Genomic DNA, 18,049 nt, shown 5'->3' with positions numbered 1-18,049 from the left:
GACATCAAAACATCTGAAGAGAAAAGAAAACCAAAACATTCATACGATTTAAGTCTGAGAGTGTGACAATTTACATATCAGGGACATATTTTACACTACTTAAATTAACACTGCAGATTTTGTTGTTTTATTTGGGATTATATCTAATCATACAGTATGGTCCATTTGCCCATGTTATGCAGCTCTTCTTGGCTGCCACTTAATTCTTATTGGCAGCCATTATTAATATCCACCTCTTGACAATGTACAGACAGTATTGCCAATTTGCCATACAGGCCATATCATGGACTTTTAGAAACAAATGTCTTTAATAAAATAAGAGAAATAGAAATAATACAATTAAGCAGACATAAGTGGGTTCAGATGCAGGTTTATAGAGACATTATTGAGAAACATTCTGAGAGATGTTTTAATAGGATTTTTTGCTTTTATTTTTGCTTTTATTTAGATATGAAAGTGTAATTGAATTGAGGGCAGTTAAACAGATTGTCTTGCAGCAGCACAAGGTTCCAGCTGGAATCAAACCAGGGACATTGACACTATGTAGTTGTCACACTACTGTCACTCCCCCTTCTCAGTCTCCTGTTTAAAATAGAAATCAAAGGTGTAATTCATCTATTGAAATAAGGTTTCTTCAGTCCAATAATAACAAAAAGTCTGCACTTAAGCCTGATTTATACTTTGGCTATTTGAAAATAGCCGATCTACAAGCTCTCCATATCTCGTAGAGCTTCTATTTTTTTGCCTAATGTTTCCTATTGACATGTTCAAAAATCGGGACAACAGGGTGAAATTGGTTAAATGTATTTTCTCTTCTTACTTTTTACCCAGCAGGAGTGTTTAGCACTGGTACAGGTTGTTGAGTCTGATAATGTCTGTCTGGCTCATCTCAGCGGCTGTGCCAAACTGAACAGAGGGGTCAGGGTAGGCCTCCAGGGTGGGCTGGCCATTACCAGAGAAGGCATACCTGAAACCACACATTGTACTTGTATGTCTATTTGGAAAAAAATGTCAAACAGTCTTATTTACTGAAAAAAGACTATGAAGGAAATACAAAATTAAAAAATTATGTCAAATGAATGCATGATTAAAACTTTATTTTCTCCAGAAGAGCAACTAGGAGTCAGTGCATAAATTCAACCTCATTTGCAGGATTTATTGTTAGATTATATTTCATGACATTTACTCCGTTATTGTTTCCAGAGTCAAATCTCACTTCATTAACAACGGTATAGTGATCTATGTAGCCATTGAAGTAAAGCATAGTCTTTTGAAACCTACTTGCTGTACTGCATGACAGAGTTGTAGTCATAGGAAGTGCCCTGGGTCAGAGTATGGATCATGTCAAAGTTGTGCTCCATTCCTGAAAACAAATCAGACAGAAAAAACATTCCATATGTATTTGAGCTGTGGATTCTGATGCACATTTCCAGAACAAAGTATGGCTAACGTGGCTATTGAGTGATACATTACCTGTTGTGGAGATCAAACCTGAGACCTTTCAATTATGGGACCAGTTTTCATGTTCAATATGAAGACATACTCTAATGTATGGGTATTGAGTAACATACATACTGCATTATGACAGAGGGATCCTACATCCTTCTTGCAATAAATTATCTGTGTGTGTGTGTGTGTGTGTGTGTGTGTGTGTGTGTGTGTGTGTGTGTGTGTGTGCGCGCGCGCGTGCGTGCGTGCGTGTGTGTGTGTGAGAGAGAGAGAGATGCGAGTGTGTGTGTGTGTGTGTGTGTGTGTGTGTGTGTGTGTGTGTGTGTGTGTGTGTGTGTGTGTGTGTGTGTGTGTGTGTGTGTGTGTGTGTGTGTGTGTGTGTGTGTGTGTGTGTGTGTGTGCATGTGTCCGTATGTATGACATGGATACTGTACTGTATACAGGGAACTTCATACAGTATGTGGGCCCACCTGGAGTGACATTCTCCAGATAGACACGCATGTACTGGTCGCGGTCGGCACGTTTCTGCTCATGATGGAAGCCCAGGGCGTGGAGCAGCTCATGCTGCACGGTGTTGTGGTAGATACAACCTGAACGGGACAGGGACACATCCTGTGCATTGCCAAGGCGACCAATCCAGGACCAGCATCTAGGATAATTAAAAGGAACATTAATAAGTCAATACATGCCATTGTCTATTTACAGCTTTGACCATACTGTATATAAAAGACCATTATCAAGTACTGTCAACCTAGCATCATCTCTATTATGGGCATGTCATAACAGATGAAAAGCTCAGAAAAAAATAAATTCTAAAATAGCAAAAATAGCCGATCTACAAACTCACAACATGCTGCATCGCTATAGGGCAAAAGTGGTTAAATAACTTCAATTTTAGAGTTTGTGATTGTTATTTTTTTTTTATTAATGAGTTGTTAATGATACTGAACTTAAATGAATAATTGAGTCAATGATCAGTGTGCAGTTAAAATCTTTCTACAATTTCGCCTTGAATCTGCACTACAAAATGCATTAAAACACATCAATAATATAATTTGGACAAAATATTACAGCAGACTATAATTTAGTATGTTGGATTATCCTTTCTAGGTTCTGCAAGTTGATTTTCATACAGATACTGAAATGAACTGTCTGAATCCAGTGCTAACTCAAAAATCTAACATGGAATACTTCAAAAAATTGTCAAGAATACCATTAGCTGTAAGTCAGTCAATAGGCTAACCATGCAAGGCAACCAGTAAGGTCATTTAATACAATTACATTTAAGTCGTTCTCAATATTTCACAGAACACAGTTGCTTATAACATGAATAGTTTAAGTTAATTTATGGTAGTTTTGCAATGTCGTGATATATCAAGGAAATAAAAACAGACACAAACACACTGACAAACGCAAAAAAAGTCTGTGTAGACTGTGTAAAGACTGTGAGATTAAAGACAAAACACAAAAAAACAACAATAAAAAGAACAGATGGAGATGACAATCAAATTATTTTGTGTGCATTATGAACTCTGTCCGTACCCATTGAGTGACTGGATGTTCACATAGTCTCTCTCAGTGGTGCGTTTGACGAAGCGGATGCAGGAGACCTCGTGATAGGACTCCAGGCCGCGCCAAATGATGGCAACCTCACGGTGGGCTGCAAGTACAAATTAATGGAAATGCGGTACTTTATAATGGTTACAAAAAAAACGAACTAATAACTTGGGGATGCAATCGGCCACATGGCCACTGGCATCGATGAATGCCATCTTATTTGCAGATATACCGATGGCTGTCAGCAAGGTAATATTGGCCAATACCAATGCATTTACGAGTCTGTCTCTAAGAGCCAAGTGTACATTAGGTGTACACTTCTACTCAGAGTTAAATGAACACAGAATAGCGGTGCTTGAAATGAAAACGGTTGAGAACCACTACTGTAAATGTATGATTAATGTGTAGTAGTTACTACTTACAGAACGTTCTAGAAATTACGTAAGGTACATAGACCTTGCCATCGCTGGACTTGGGCCACATGCAGCCTCTAGAAGTGCATGGATCAGCGTTCCTCTCAGCTTCAGAGGCATAGGCAACGTCATCCTCCAAATATGGATCACCAGGACCGCGAACTGTGACAAAAACACAAGAGCATTCAACATGAGTAGCCTTTGCATTTCTGTCTGATGAGCTATTGTCATGTTCAGGTTTTATGATTCTAGCTGCATACAACGCTTAGATGTCGTTTTACACTGTTACATTAGTTGCACTCTTAAACTACATTTCAGATGTGATTCTCAGTGAAAACAATCCAGCTGACATACATCACAAATACATTTCAACAGAATGTTTGCTTTGTTGGTTTAACAGTAAAATGTCTTACCGATATCCCTGTTGGCTCTCTCAATCCGCTCAGAGACAGTCAGAGCCTTGAGACCTACAAAGAACATGATAACATGATAAATATGAATCTATATTATGCATTTTATACTATTATAAGCATAGAACACAGTAGTGGTTTTGTAATTGCATAATTATGGTATTGTGCATTTCATTTAGATGAGGGGGAAAACACTTGAACTTACATGAGTGGGAGTTCACCAGATGTCATACATATGTAGATACATAAGGAAACAAATAGGCCAATTAGAATCAATAAATAAACAAACAACTAGTTTTTTGTGTGTTTGCATAGCATCTATTTAGATGGATCCTAGAATAACAGCTATTAGACCCCTCTAGGGGTTAATTGGTTTGATTAATTGATCTACATTTCTAATTAGATTCACCAAAATGTGAAACTTTGTCTTAATGAGATTTTGAATAAATGTTTTATTTTATGAAAATGTTATGGTCTAATGAATACTGTAGAATAGATTAACTACTTTCACACTGGCATCCCTACTGCCTACTTTGTTTGTGCATGTCATTGTAGGCAAATCAATGTGCAATTTTCACTATTTTTGAAAATGTGTGAAAGTGTAAAATAGGACTTAAGTGGCTAAACAATTATGAAATTAATAATTAGTTGCGCCACTTAGCCACGCTCACCTCTTCTTCGGCCCAGGTGGAGACTACAAGCAGAGCCAGAAGTCCCACCATGCACTTCAACAAAGCCATGTTAACCAATATATCCTGCAGCAATACAATAGATTACCAACAACATATCTTACCTACAGTACAAACAAGGAGACATTAATGTTAAAAGAGTTCTGTGTTTGAAGTTATACTTACTGTTCACCTGTTGTCTGAAAAGAGGGAAAGAAGCAAGGTCAGTCCTTTGATATTGTGTTATATAGTATGATGTGGACCGGAAAATGTTCCTTTTTTGGATGATGAGGTCACTGAGATGCAGACGGAAAACAAATAGAGCAGAAAAACATTTCAGCCCCAGATAAGAATATTTCACCTTGATGCCACACTGTGTATTCCAATACTTTGGTGATGAAAACACCTATCTAATCTTTGGAAAATGTGTGCTGGTTAGGGCTGCTGGAAAACGTGTCACTCCCACAGGTTAGGGAAGACAGAATGAACAGCTGCACACTTGTTGTTCCAATGCAAAAATATAAATATATTTTGTCTTAAGACCAACACTTAGACAGCCCTGTCTGCATCAGCATTGATGGTTCATTCCCACAAGATAAATTTGACAATTCAAATTACTTTGTATATCTGACCATTTCTATCAAATTAATCAGTATATGTGTATGTCAGTCCAATAGTACTGTACATAATTATATTATACATAATTCTGTGACTATAATACCTCATTGCACATTCTATTGTTAACCAGCACCAGTAGATGTCGATCACCTTTGATGGACTCATTTCTTTATACGATTTAAGTCTGTGAGTGTGACAATTTACATTTAAGGGACACATTTTACACTACCAGACTTAAATTAACACTGCAGATTTTGTTGTTTAATTTGGGATTAAATCTAATCATACAGTATGGTCCATTTTCTAAAATAATAAGTTAACTCTGCCACTTAATTCTTATTGGCCATAATTAATATCCACCTCTTGACATTTTACAGACAGTATTGCCATACAAGCCATATCATGGACTTTTAGAAAAAAATGTCTTTAAAAAAATAAGAGAAATAAAAATAATAAAATAAAGTAGACATAAGTGGGTTCAGATGCAGGTTTATTGATGAAGACATTATCGAGAAACCTTCTGAGAGATGTTTTAATAGGAACTTTTGCTTTTATTTTTGCTTTTATTTAGACAGGAAAGTGTAATTAAATTGAGGGCAGTTAAGCAGATTGTCATGCAGCAGCACAAGGTTCCAGCTGGAATCTGGAATCAAACCAGGGACATTGAGTAGTTGTCAGTCACACTACTGTCACTCCCACATGTCAGACTCCTGTTTGAAACAGAAATCAAAGGTGTAATTCATCTATTGAAATGTTTCTTCAGTCCAATAATAACAAAAAAATCTGTACTTAAGCCTGATTTATACTTTAGCTATTTGAAAATAGCCGATCTACAAGCTCTACAAAGCTCGTAGAGCTTCTATTTTTTGCCTAATGTTTCCTATTGACATGCTCAAAAATAAGGGCAACAGGGAAAGTGTTTAAATGTATTTTATTTTCTTACCTTTACCCAGCAGGAGTGTTTAGCACTTGTACAAGTTGTTGAGTCTGATAATGTCTGTCTGGCTCATCTCAGAGGCTGTGCCGAACTCAACAGTGGGGTCAGGGTAGGCCTCCAGGGTGGGATGGCCGTTACCAGAGAAGGCATACCTGAAACCACATATTGTACTTGTAAGTCAAACAGTCTTATTTACTGAAACCAGGAAATGTTTGACAAGACTGATGACTATAAAGGAGCAGAAGGACAGGTCAAATGAATGCTTTATTAAAACTGTATTTTCTCCAGAAAAGCAACTAGGAGTTAGTGCATAAATTCAAATTCATTTGCAGGATTTATTGTTAGATATATTATGGCATTTACGTTGTTATTAAATCCAGAGTCAAATCTCATTTGATTCACAACGGTAGTGATCTATGTAGCCATTGAAGTAAAGCATAACCTACTACTTGCTGTAATGCATAACAGAACATAGGGAAAAAAACATAACCAACTGGTGGTACTGCATGACAGAGTTGTAGTCATAGGAAGTGCCCTGGGTCAGGGTATGGATCATGTCAAAGTTGTGCTCCATTCCTGAAAACAAATCAGACAGAAATAACATTCCATATGTATTTGAGCTGTGGATTCTGATGCACATTTCCAGAGCAAAGTATGGCTAACGTGGCTATTGAGTGATACATTACCTGTTGTGGAGATCAAACCTGAGACCTTTCAATTATGGGACCAGTTTTCACGTTCAATATGAAGACATACTCTAATGTATGGGTATTGAGTAACATACATACTGCATTATGACAGAGGGATTCTACATCCTTCTTGCAATAAATTCTGTGTGTGTGTGTGTGTGTGTGTGTGTGTGTGTGTGTGTGTGTGTGTGTGTGTGTGTGTGTGTGTGTGTGTGTGTGTGTGTGTGTGTGTGTGTGTGTGTGTGTGTGTGCGTGCGTGCGTGCGTGCGTGCGTGCGTGCGTGCGTGCGTGTGCATGTGTCCGTATGTATGACATGGATACTGTATACAGGGAACTTCATATGTGGGCCCACCTGGAGAGACATTCTCCAGATAGACACGCATGTACTGGTCGCGGTCAGCACGTTTCTGCTCATGATGGAAGCCCAGGGCGTGGAGCAGCTCATGCTGCACGAGGTTGTGGTAGATACAACCTGACCGGGACAGGGACACATCCTGTGCATTGCCAAGGCGACCAATCCAGGACCAGCATCTAGGACAATTAAAAGGAACATTAATGAGTCAATACATGCCATTGTCTATTCACAGCTTTGACCATACTGTATATAAAAGACCATTTTACTAAGTACTGTCAACCTAGCATCATCCCTATTTTGGGCATATCATAACAGATGAAAAGCTCAGAAAAAACTAAATTTTATAATAGCAAATATAGCTGATCTACAAGCTCACAACATGCTGCATCGCTATAGGGCAAATGTGGTTAAATAGCTTTAATTTTAGAGTTTGTGTTTGTTTTTTTATCAATGAGTTATTAATGATACTGAACTTACATGAATAATTGAGTCAATGATCAGTTAGCAGTTTATAAATCATGGACGTTTGAATTTCTTTCGTAATTCTTTTCTACTATTTCTACAATTTCGCCTTGAATCTGCATAAACAAATGCATTAAAACACATTGATTATATAACTTGGACAAAATATTACAGCAGACTATAATTTAGAATTATAGTCGGTTCCTCAAAAATCTAACGTGGAATGCTTAAAAAAAGGGTCATGATACCATTAGCTGTGAGTCAGTCAATAGGCTAACCATGCGAGGCCACCAGTAAGGTCATTTAATACAATTACATTCAAGTCGGTTCTCAATATTTCACAGAAAACAGTTGCTTAACATGAATAGTTTAGGTTAATTTATGGTAATTTTGCAATGTAGTGATAAATCATGATGTGTAGACTGTGTAAAGACTGTGAAATTAAAGACAAAACACAAAAAAACAACAATAAAAAGAACAGTTAGAGATGACAATCACATTATTTTGTGTGCCTTATGAACTCTGTCCGTACCCATTGAGTGACTGGATGTTCACATAGTCTCTCTCAGTGGTGCGTTTGACGAAGCGGATGCAGGAGACCTCGTGATAGGATTCCAGGCCGCGCCAAATGACGGCCGCCTCACGGCCAGCTGTACAAATGAATGGAAATGCGGTACTTTATAATGGTTACAAAAAACGAATAATTTGGGAATACAATCGGCCTCATGGCCACAGGGCCACATGGCCACTGGCATCGGTGAATGCCATCTTATTTGCAGATATACCGATGGCAGTCAACAAGGTGATTATTGGCTGATACCGATGCATTAACGGGTCTGACTCTAAGAGCCATATGTGTCCATTAGGTGTACACCTCAGAGTTAAATGAACACAGTTGAAATGAAAAAGGTTGAGAATCACTGCTTTAAATGTATGATTAATGTGTGGTAGTTACTACTTACTGAAAATTCGAGAAATTACGTAAGGCACATAGACCTTGCCATCGCTGGACTTGGGCCACATGCAGCCACTAGAAGTGCATGGATCAGCGTTCCTCTCAGCTTCAGAGGCATAGGCAACGTCATCCTCCAGATATGGATCACCAGGACCGCGAACTGTGACAAAAACACAAGAGCATTCAACATAATAATAATGAGGTGCATTTATATAGTGCTTTGCCAGGTGCTCAAAGCGCTTACAATGGTCCATTCATTCATACGGGGGGGGGGGGGGGGGGGGGGGGTATTGGGAGGTGAAGTGGCGAACAGTCGACGCCAGCGTCCCCACTCTTAGATGTCGTTTGTTACATTAGTTGCACTCTTAAACTACATTTGAGATGTGATTCCCAGTGAAAACAATCCATCTGACATGGATACAAAATTACAAATACATTTCAACAGAATGTTTGCTTTGTTGGTTTAACAGTAAAATGTCTTACCGATATCCCTGTTGGCTCTCTCAATCCGCTCTGAGACAGTCAGAGCCTGAGACCTACAAAGAACATGATAACATGATAAATATGAATATATATTATGTATTTTATACTATGATAAGCATAAAAACACAGTAGTGGTTCTGTAATTGCATAATTATGGTATTGTGCATTTCATTAATTCAGTATACTGTATTTAGATGAGGGGTAAAAACACTTGAACTTACATAAGTGGGAGTTCACCAGATGTCATACATATGTAGATACATAAGGAAACAAATAGGCCAGTTACAATAAATAAATAAACAAACAACTAGTTTGTTTGTATGTTTGAACAGCATCTATTTGGATCCTAGAATAACAGCCAGTAGACCCATCTAGGGGTTAATTGATTCGATTAATAACCAAAATTGAAAGTTTGAGTGAGACAGTGTTAAGTGAGATTTTGAATAAATGTTTTATTTTATCATCATTTTATGGTCTAAATTGAATACTGTAGATTAACCACTTTCACACTGGCATACTGCCTACTTTGTTTGGGCATGTCATTGTAGGCAAATCAATGTGCGATTTTTGCTATTTTTGAAAATGTGTGAAAGTATAAAATAGGGCTTAAGTGGCTAAACAATTATGAAATTAATAATTAGTTGCGCCACTAAGCCACGCTCACCTCTTCTTTGGCCCAGGTGGAGACTACAAGCAGAGCCAGAAGTCCCACCATGCATTTCAACAAAGCCATGTTCACCAATATATCCTGCAGCAATACAATACATTACCGACAACATATCTTACCTACAGTACAAACAAGGAGACATTAATGTTAAAAGAGTTCTATGTTTGAAGTTATACTTACTGTTCACCTGTCGTCTGAAAGGAGGGAAAGAAGCAAGGTCAGCCCTTTGATATTGTGTTATATAGTATGATGTGGACCGGAAAATGTTCCTTTTTTGGTTAATGAGGTCACTGAGATGCAAGACGGAAAACAAATAGAGCAGAAAAACATTTCAGCACCAGATAAGAATATTTCACCTTGATGCCACACTGTGTATTCCCATATAAGTTAACAAATAAGGAGAAAATTATTTTCTAATCTTGTGTGAATGCATGGTCTCAGGGCAGCTGCTTGACTAAGAGAATTTGTAATCAACGAGTAGGAAGCATGCTTCCATTCTGCTCTCTCAAGGTGCCATTGTGCAAGGCACTTAAACAATTACACTAGTGGACCTGCGCCACTGTTCCTGCAGTAGAATGCCCAGGTATGATGTTTGTAACTTTATGAAGGTAAAACACCTCCCCGCTTTAGAGGAGCATCTGTGCTCATACAACTTCCCCCAGGTAAACAAAGGTTGACATGTCAATGATTCTGTGTGGTACTTTTCCTGTTGCACATTCAGCAGTAGCATCATGGACTCGGACTAGTTTTCTCTACAATCCTAAAGGCTGATTTTCAGGTCACATGGTGAATGAAAACAGTTGTGTTTTGTTCCTATTCACCAGTACTTTAGGTATAGACAACCACATGCATCCTCTCCCTCTGATACACATGGAGTCACCAGACACTTTTCATCTGACAAGGGAAGGAGTTTCGCTTGCACTGCGTGCACTGAGGTTCATTCTTTTGAGATGGCAGAGACAATGCTCCCCATGCAACCTTGGGTTTTATAGCTAACTTAACATGATATCAGTCAGTCCAAATATTGTCGATCATCTTTAATCCATTAATGCTCATTGTATGATGTAACAGGTCTCAAAATAAAATTTCTAGCACAAAAAACGGACACAAACAAAGTAGAGTAAATTCCTAGTAAATTCTGTCACTTGCACTACATCAATAAAATGACGTATGCCTTTTTTGTTTTGTTAGAGAACCTCCATCAAAGGCAATATAACATGAATACAGCCATTCCTCTAAGAATTACATGCCAGGACTAGTTTTCTGCTCTGCTTTATTTTTTCATGTGCTTTCACCTCATAGTGAGAGTGAATGGAATTACAGTAGCCTACTACTCCCACTCTTCTCACTCATGGAGCACAGAAGAAACAGATAAAGATGATAATATTTTGACTTATTTTGGACATACATCATGCCCAGTAGCTACTATACAACCCAAGTTTGTTCTGAAGTTAAACACTTCTTTAAGCCCACACTTAAAAAATCGGATTTGATTCGTACACATTTGTATTTAGTTGTTTTTCCAGTGTGAAAGCACTGACTGAAATATGGTTTGAATTAGAATATGTTATGGAATTGGGATGCAACTAGAGAGGCAAACAGATCAACGATCTCAGGCAGTACAGACAGCTAGGGCCGTCAAAGTGAACAAAAAAATCACACCCTGTGTGAAGTGAGTGGTGCCTTGCTTAGCTTGGCTAACATGTTCAATCAGCCAAGCTAACATGTCCAATGTTAGCTTGGCTGATGTCACTTTGAAACATGTAAACAATGTTTCAAAGTGACACACCTATTTATAGGACTCTATTTCGTCATGCGTCTCGCTAGCCAATCAAAGCACACCCTTTCAACATATTGTCACGTGTCACGTGATGCTTGACCAATGTTAGCTTGGTGGACACACGGACATACAGACATACGGACACACAGACAAAGCCACATATAGGAGTGGTTGCCTTCGGCACCACTCAAAAACAAGGAACACGTAGGTAAATGGCTAGATGAAGTTTATTGATGTCATGATCAGCATCTTAGACCACATTAAAGTGAAAAGAGCACCCACAGGATTAAACCATCCAAGTTGATTGCCTGTGTGATTGTCCCTGGGCTGTCTCAGTCACCTGAATGAAAACAGAAACATACAATTATATTAGAGGTGAATATCAGCACATTTTGAAGCTACAATATTATGCTCAATTTTAATATTGTTTAAACTGAAGACAACATCTGATGCCTTCCCGTTGTCTTGAGACAACATACTGGAAATCGGCGAAGCATGCATACTATAAAGAAAACCAGGTAATAAGTTCTGTTTTTGTATTCATTTGATAAGAATTACCACAGCAGAAGCTTGTTATTAAAAAAAAACGTGCTCTGCCATGTGACCAAAGAATAGAATTGTATTTATGTTTGTTAAATACTGTAGTATATGTATAGGATACTGTAGGATCCTTAAAAGAATGGAGGAACACGTTATTCACTCACTACACCCTGCAAGATTTGTGATCAACTGTAGTCTATGAAATAGCAGTTACTGTAACACCACAATGAACACCTGTGATTAATTGTGCTGATTGGCTGCAGCACAGCTGTTCAGCCCTGTGTGTCTGTTCTCCATCTTGCCACTGCAAGATGGAGAACAGACAGCTGGAAAAAGTGTGTCCCTGAAAAGGGAATAGCCTTGAGACTGAGTTCTTAACGAGCCTGAGTGATATAAAACTATGTTGTAATAACTCATGCTGCAAGGCAATATGCTAACAACCTACTTGAGAAGGACAGAGGGTAAAGGAGGCACAGTTTGGATTTGATCCCACATCTGTTTTGGGTGTATCTGAGCTAACACCACACTGTTAATGGGCAATGCAGGGGTTGTGTTTTACCTTACTGCTTAGCACTTGTACAGCCTGTTGAGCCTGTCAATGTCATTTCTACTCATCTGAGAGGCTTTGCCAATCTCAACGTTCTGGTTGGGGATGGGCACCATGGTGGGCTGGTTGTTCTTGGAGAAGGCGTACCTGGCATCACAAAGAACACACCGTATATTCAGCTGAGTGCTAATATAACACAGGCTGAAGCAGAAGAATGTTCTGTAGCGTGAACATATACAGTATTCTGACAAGAAAACATAACCAACTTGTGGTACTGCATGACAGAGTTGTAGTCATAGGCCGTTCCCTGGTTCAGAGTGTTGATCTTGTTGAAGTTGTGCTCCATGCCTAGAAACAAAGATAATTCCTGATTTATAAATAGTTCACAGACAAATAGCTGAACTACAAGTTCACAACGTGTCACGGTGAGACGTGTTGTGAGCTTGTAGATCTGATTTTTTTGTTGCATGAACCAGCACGCAACTACTGTAAGTATAAATCAGGCTTTGGCAAAATAAATACAGACAGTGAAAGCGTGTGTGTGTGTGTGTGTGTGTGTGTGTGTGTGTGTGTGTGTGTGTGTGTGTGTGTGTGTGTGTGTGTGTGTGTGTGCGCGTGCGCACGCACGCGTATGTGTTAGTGTAGTGTACGCAGGTGACCTGCAGTGAGTGCAGGTGGGGTGGTGAAATCAGCATTTGTGAGAACATAAGCAGCTTGTGTGTGCATGTCTCTCAATTTGTCTGTCTGTCTGTCTGTCTGTCTGTCTGTCTGTCTGTCTGTCTCTGATTGTCTCACCGTCTGAGCTATATGGTTTTAGGAGTAAGGAAGGATGTGTGCATAAATAAAAGACATGATCTGACCAGACTGGACGTTCTGCAGCATGACGCGGATGTGGTTGTCCCTGTCAGAGCGGGTCTGCTCATGGTTGAAGCCCAGGGCGTGGAGCAGCTCATGCTGCACGGTGTTGTGGTAGACGCAACCCTGACGGCTCAGGGACACCGTCTGGGCATTACCAGTGCGGCCGACGTAGGAGTAACACCTGCGACCGCCCAGAGAGAAAGGACATTTTCCAGAATGTTCAGCAGAGCTCTACAAGCATAATTAAAACATACTGTATATATCGTTGCTGTCGGGTGGAAACCTTGTATGCCCAAAGCCATTATTTTTAAACAATGGTGAAAATAGCCAATGGTGAAAATAGCTATTTTATTTCATGACTTTTGTGAGAGATACTTGTATGATGAAGATAGGAATTCATTTGCTAATAAACATAAAAAGTTGAAATATGGAGAAACAAGGTTTCTGCCCAACGACAACGATATGTAAATAAAACATATCTATATCTAATGTACCTGTAGTTCATTATTTAGCATGACATTAAACATAGAGCATGGCAGCATGGCAAATGTTATAATTCTATCTTCTGAGAACTTTTGTTGCCCACAAGCATTTTACTAAGTACAATATGTTGTTGCTGCTTGCAGCTGCTATGTCATTGTAAGGAATTATGCGTTCTTGTTTCCAGTGAATACATATGCATAATAATAACCAATGAAAATATTACATACTGTAGCTGTCAAACATCAAAATGGCATACAGTCAGCACCTCAGATGTTATGGCTGATATACACTGTACATAATTCAATTATCTACAACCTGATATTGTTTGTAGCCTACACAATGACTGCTTGATTGAAAGTAAACTAAGAAATGTTAAGATATACTGTTTGACATTATCTGTTTTGTTCATTACAGAATAGAGGTCACAGGATGGATCTTTTATCTTGTTATGAAAGTTTCCACTTTCAAATGTGTTACTTGCTGCGAGTGACATCAACATAGTATGGACTATGAATATGAATTTAGGCATTATCCTCACCCATTGAGGGACTGAATGTGGAGGTAGTCTCTCTGGCTGGTACGCTTGACAAAGCGGATGCAGGAGAAGCCAGAGAAAGACTGAAGACCACGCTCAATGATCTGGAGCTCTCTGGAGGCTATCAGAACAGTATTTGGTCAGAACAAACAAAACATTGTATGGATAAAGCCTTGCAAAATCGAAACGTGTGTATGATGAGACTACTAGTCCTAGTAGTACTTACAATACGAGTTCCTGATGATGTAGGGTACGTAGACCTTGCCGTCGCTGGACTTTCCCCACATGCAACCACGGGATGTGCAGGGATCAGCGTTCCTCTCATTCTCATTCTCGTAAGCGATGTCATCCACAATGTAGGGCTCATCCTCGGTGTGCACTGTGGAGTTAACAGGGAGGACATAATGCTTACTTTGTTGTGTGCCAGTATCATGCACTGAAAATAGCAGATCTACAAGCTCACACTGTGTCGCGATCAGTGCCTTTAAATCACATTGTAAAATGTTTTGGTACCCCTAAAGGAATACAGACACATCATAATATAATAACACATAAATGATAATTAATGTTGCCTCACCAACATCCTTGTTGGCCTTCCACAGCAGTTCACCGACAGACAGATCCTGGGTGACCTATGTTGAACAAATTGAAGCATTCATCATTTCTTTATACCAAGACACACCACACAACCTGGCAAGTATACCTTTCTTTGCAAGCAATTAAAAAATAACTAGTAAGACTAAAATTAAAATGAATAGGGGAAAACAATAATAAATAAGTAAATAAATAAAATTGTAAAAACAAGTCTCCTCATCTTTCCAGCTTAAAGTAAACAGGAAAAACATTTGCAGGTCAGGATACCAGTTTTATCCAATCTGGATAGAGAATCCCACAAAGATCATGTATCGTCTTCAGTTTTATAGTGCTCCAGTTCCATTTTTGTTTTCTCATCTTTTGTGTTTGTTTCATCACATCCAATTTCACTGTGTCCTGAGATCTCTCTCCTGATTGGATAGAATTGGTATGCCAACCTGGAAATGCATTTTCTGTTTGGGAAGACTGGCAGACCCCAGCATTACTGAACAAACACTCTATACTGTGGCAATGATTGCTTTTGAAATATAGTGCTATTTAACACTTATTTTAACAATAAATATCACTTTACCACCTTTGGAATATTTTCCCTCTTCTTTTAACTAAAATTAACTCAAACAAAATAGAACAGCATGTAAAACCAACTTAGTTTTGGTGTCATACATTCTTTCATTTCAGAGTGATGTGAAATAATATTGCTCATTTTCCACTCAAGCAGTTGTTGCTCTACAGCGGATAAAATGTGCTTACTGTTTGTACTCACCGAAAAGTTCAAACATGACAGCACAAAGCAGGATAGAAAGAGGAAGTCAAATGTTAGTAGGTGTTTACAACATGAAGACAGCACAGATGGTGTCAAGCAAGAAGACAAAATTGCACAAAAAGTCACAAAAGGGCACTGGTTAAATACTGACAAATGTTTACAATAGAATGTATAGGCCTACAAATAAAAATAATAAAAAATATTCACAAAGCACTATTTGACACATACAGCACATGAATGGTTGCTGTGCTGCTGCCTTAAGTAAAAGTACATTGAATCTTCATCACACAACACATTTCCTCACCTCTTCCTCGGCCCAGGCAGAGACAGCGAGCAGGGCCAGGAGACCCAGGACGTACTTGAGGGCAACCATGTTAACAACCTGTAGGCGAACAGTGTCGGTACTGTGCCAGCCGCTAAGCAGCTCCTTTTATACCTGTCATGCAACACGAACATATACTATGTTGCATATCTTCTGATGATAAGATGTACTGTACGTGCACTGTGCCAGTGTGCCTTGAAAACCTGCTGTCAATTCCCACATGCCCACGTAGACTACACCAGGAGGGGACAGCTGTTTCTTGCACAAAGATACCCAGGATTATGATATAGTTTGCAGTCAAACTCTGTTCACTGGTGTGGTTTTCTGACATGCAAATAAAGATGTCTGTTTTTGATGAGCTTGACTTAACACAAGTAAAATCAAATCAGGTTTAATTTTGTTTATGCTACTGTCCCATGTTTGTATCTAGTTCCTAAAATAATATATAATGAAACAGGGGGTTGTGTGTGCATGTGTTTGTGTTTGTGTGCGTGTGTGTGTGTGTGTGCTTGCCTGCATGGGTGCATGAGTGCGCGTGCGTGCGTGCGTGCGTGCCTGTGTGTGTGTGTGTGTGTGTGTGTGTGTGTGTGTGTGTGTGTGTGTGTGTGTGTGTGTGTGTGTGTGTGTGTGTGTGTAAATGACCATCAACCAAAGGGTTTTTGATACTTACTATACACTTATAGTTGTTCATCTTTATTGATTGATGGTTGTTTATCTACCTTTGTGGTGCCATGGGTTGTGTTTTATTGCTACATTTTGACTGTTTTGTGTATATGTGGTTTACAATAAGGTACACTAGGTGGCAGAGTTTCCCCATTTTTGCTGTGCTTTCAGTCACTACATAGTCCAATAGCACCCGGAATCTCGCGAGAGTTTCTATACAACCAAGATGGCAACAGCCAGTGCAAAATATTTTTTTTGTCAGAGATATATAAATAAGTTCTAGTTCATGTTTTAACACCCCTTGGAAGGCGGAATGAGGTTTGTAAGCTGATCCTTTCATAGACTCGTACCAGGAGAGTGTGTTTAAGTTAAAAAGATCGTTTTGTTTGTTGCTTTAATATAATAACTTTAATGCCTTGCATAATGAATGCAACAGTCTTATGTCTTAAGTCTTCCTAGGGCATGGGTTCCCAAACTTTTCAGCCTGCGACCCCAAAATAAGGCGGAAATTGACTCGCGACCCCACCTAAACCTGGAGGTCATTTATGCACATAAACTTGCACGTTCGGTGTGCATTTGTAATGTGTTAAAATGGTAAAATGTACCATTTGTGATCATTTTAGATGGTATTTCATCCATTCTGTTGAATTTAAACTAAAAAAAAAAATTTTTTTTTTTTTTTTTTTTTTTTTGAATGACCCAAAATAATTTCGCGACCCCACGTCAGTCTCCCGCGACCCCAAGTGGGGTCGCGACCCCTACTTTGGGAACCCCTGTCCTAGGGCATAGGCTTGTTTACAAAGGTTAATTTCATGCCTACTTGTTTTATTGTCCCAAGATGTCTTATTTGCTCTGTTTAAGAAGTATATTTTTGTTTGTTGTCAAGTTAAGCTTATTTTTGGTCAACTGTTTTATTTTTTTGTTGACTTAATTGTATTTTGTGATTCTATAGACCTGATGTTCATGAATATTTTTTATGTCATATTTTTTCTATAGTTTTCACGGTGCTACGGAGAAAATAAACCAGCATCTGTTTGAAACTCCACTGTCTCATACCATATACTTACAAGGCCGAGGGGCAGTTACAGTGTGTGGGTGTGTGTGTGTAATCTCCAGCATTGTCACACAAAAGTGTCTCTGCTGTCCTGTGACTGAACTCTTTTGACCTGATAACCCTACTCAGACAATGCTCCCCATGCAACCTTGGGTTATGTATCTCTATAATATTGGATCACTCCAATATGATAAAGCCCTCCACCACTGGCGTATGGTGAATTCTAACGTTGACCGGGCCAGAATCT

General features: G+C 38.9%; 3 protein-coding genes across 3 annotated transcripts; all 3 read right to left on the bottom strand.

Moving 5' to 3' along the window:
- Positions 1–840: 840 nt before the first annotated feature.
- On the bottom strand, positions 841–3,899 carry LOC311046904 (hatching enzyme 1.2-like; the record flags this gene model as incomplete). Its single annotated transcript, XM_084059483.1, has 6 exons — positions 841–967; positions 1,282–1,363; positions 1,920–2,098; positions 2,992–3,109; positions 3,429–3,581; positions 3,833–3,899. 6 exons carry the CDS (start codon positions 3,897–3,899, stop codon positions 841–843), a joined length of 726 nt encoding a protein of 241 aa, XP_083915609.1.
- A 2,178-nt stretch (positions 3,900–6,077) lies between these two features.
- On the bottom strand, positions 6,078–9,729 carry LOC311046903 (hatching enzyme 1.2-like; the record flags this gene model as incomplete). Its single annotated transcript, XM_084059482.1, has 7 exons — positions 6,078–6,204; positions 6,547–6,628; positions 7,094–7,272; positions 8,091–8,208; positions 8,521–8,673; positions 8,997–9,042; positions 9,661–9,729. 7 exons carry the CDS (start codon positions 9,727–9,729, stop codon positions 6,078–6,080), a joined length of 774 nt encoding a protein of 257 aa, XP_083915608.1.
- A 1,923-nt stretch (positions 9,730–11,652) lies between these two features.
- LOC311047501 (high choriolytic enzyme 1-like) lies at positions 11,653–16,136 on the bottom strand (the record flags this gene model as incomplete). Its single annotated transcript, XM_084060238.1, has 8 exons — positions 11,653–11,783; positions 12,543–12,677; positions 12,797–12,878; positions 13,391–13,569; positions 14,410–14,527; positions 14,633–14,785; positions 14,984–15,026; positions 16,068–16,136. 7 exons carry the CDS (start codon positions 16,134–16,136, stop codon positions 12,551–12,553), a joined length of 771 nt encoding a protein of 256 aa, XP_083916364.1. The 3' UTR covers positions 11,653–11,783; positions 12,543–12,550.
- Between the last annotated feature and the right edge of the window lie 1,913 nt (positions 16,137–18,049).

Source organism: Gymnoscopelus microlampas (assembly GCF_963454915.1).
Source record: "Gymnoscopelus microlampas genome assembly, chromosome: 6".
In the NCBI taxonomy this organism is placed as follows: domain Eukaryota; kingdom Metazoa; phylum Chordata; class Actinopteri; order Myctophiformes; family Myctophidae; genus Gymnoscopelus; species Gymnoscopelus microlampas.
Note: the sequence above shows the minus strand (reverse complement) of the source record. Positions and strands in the feature narration are given on the sequence as shown.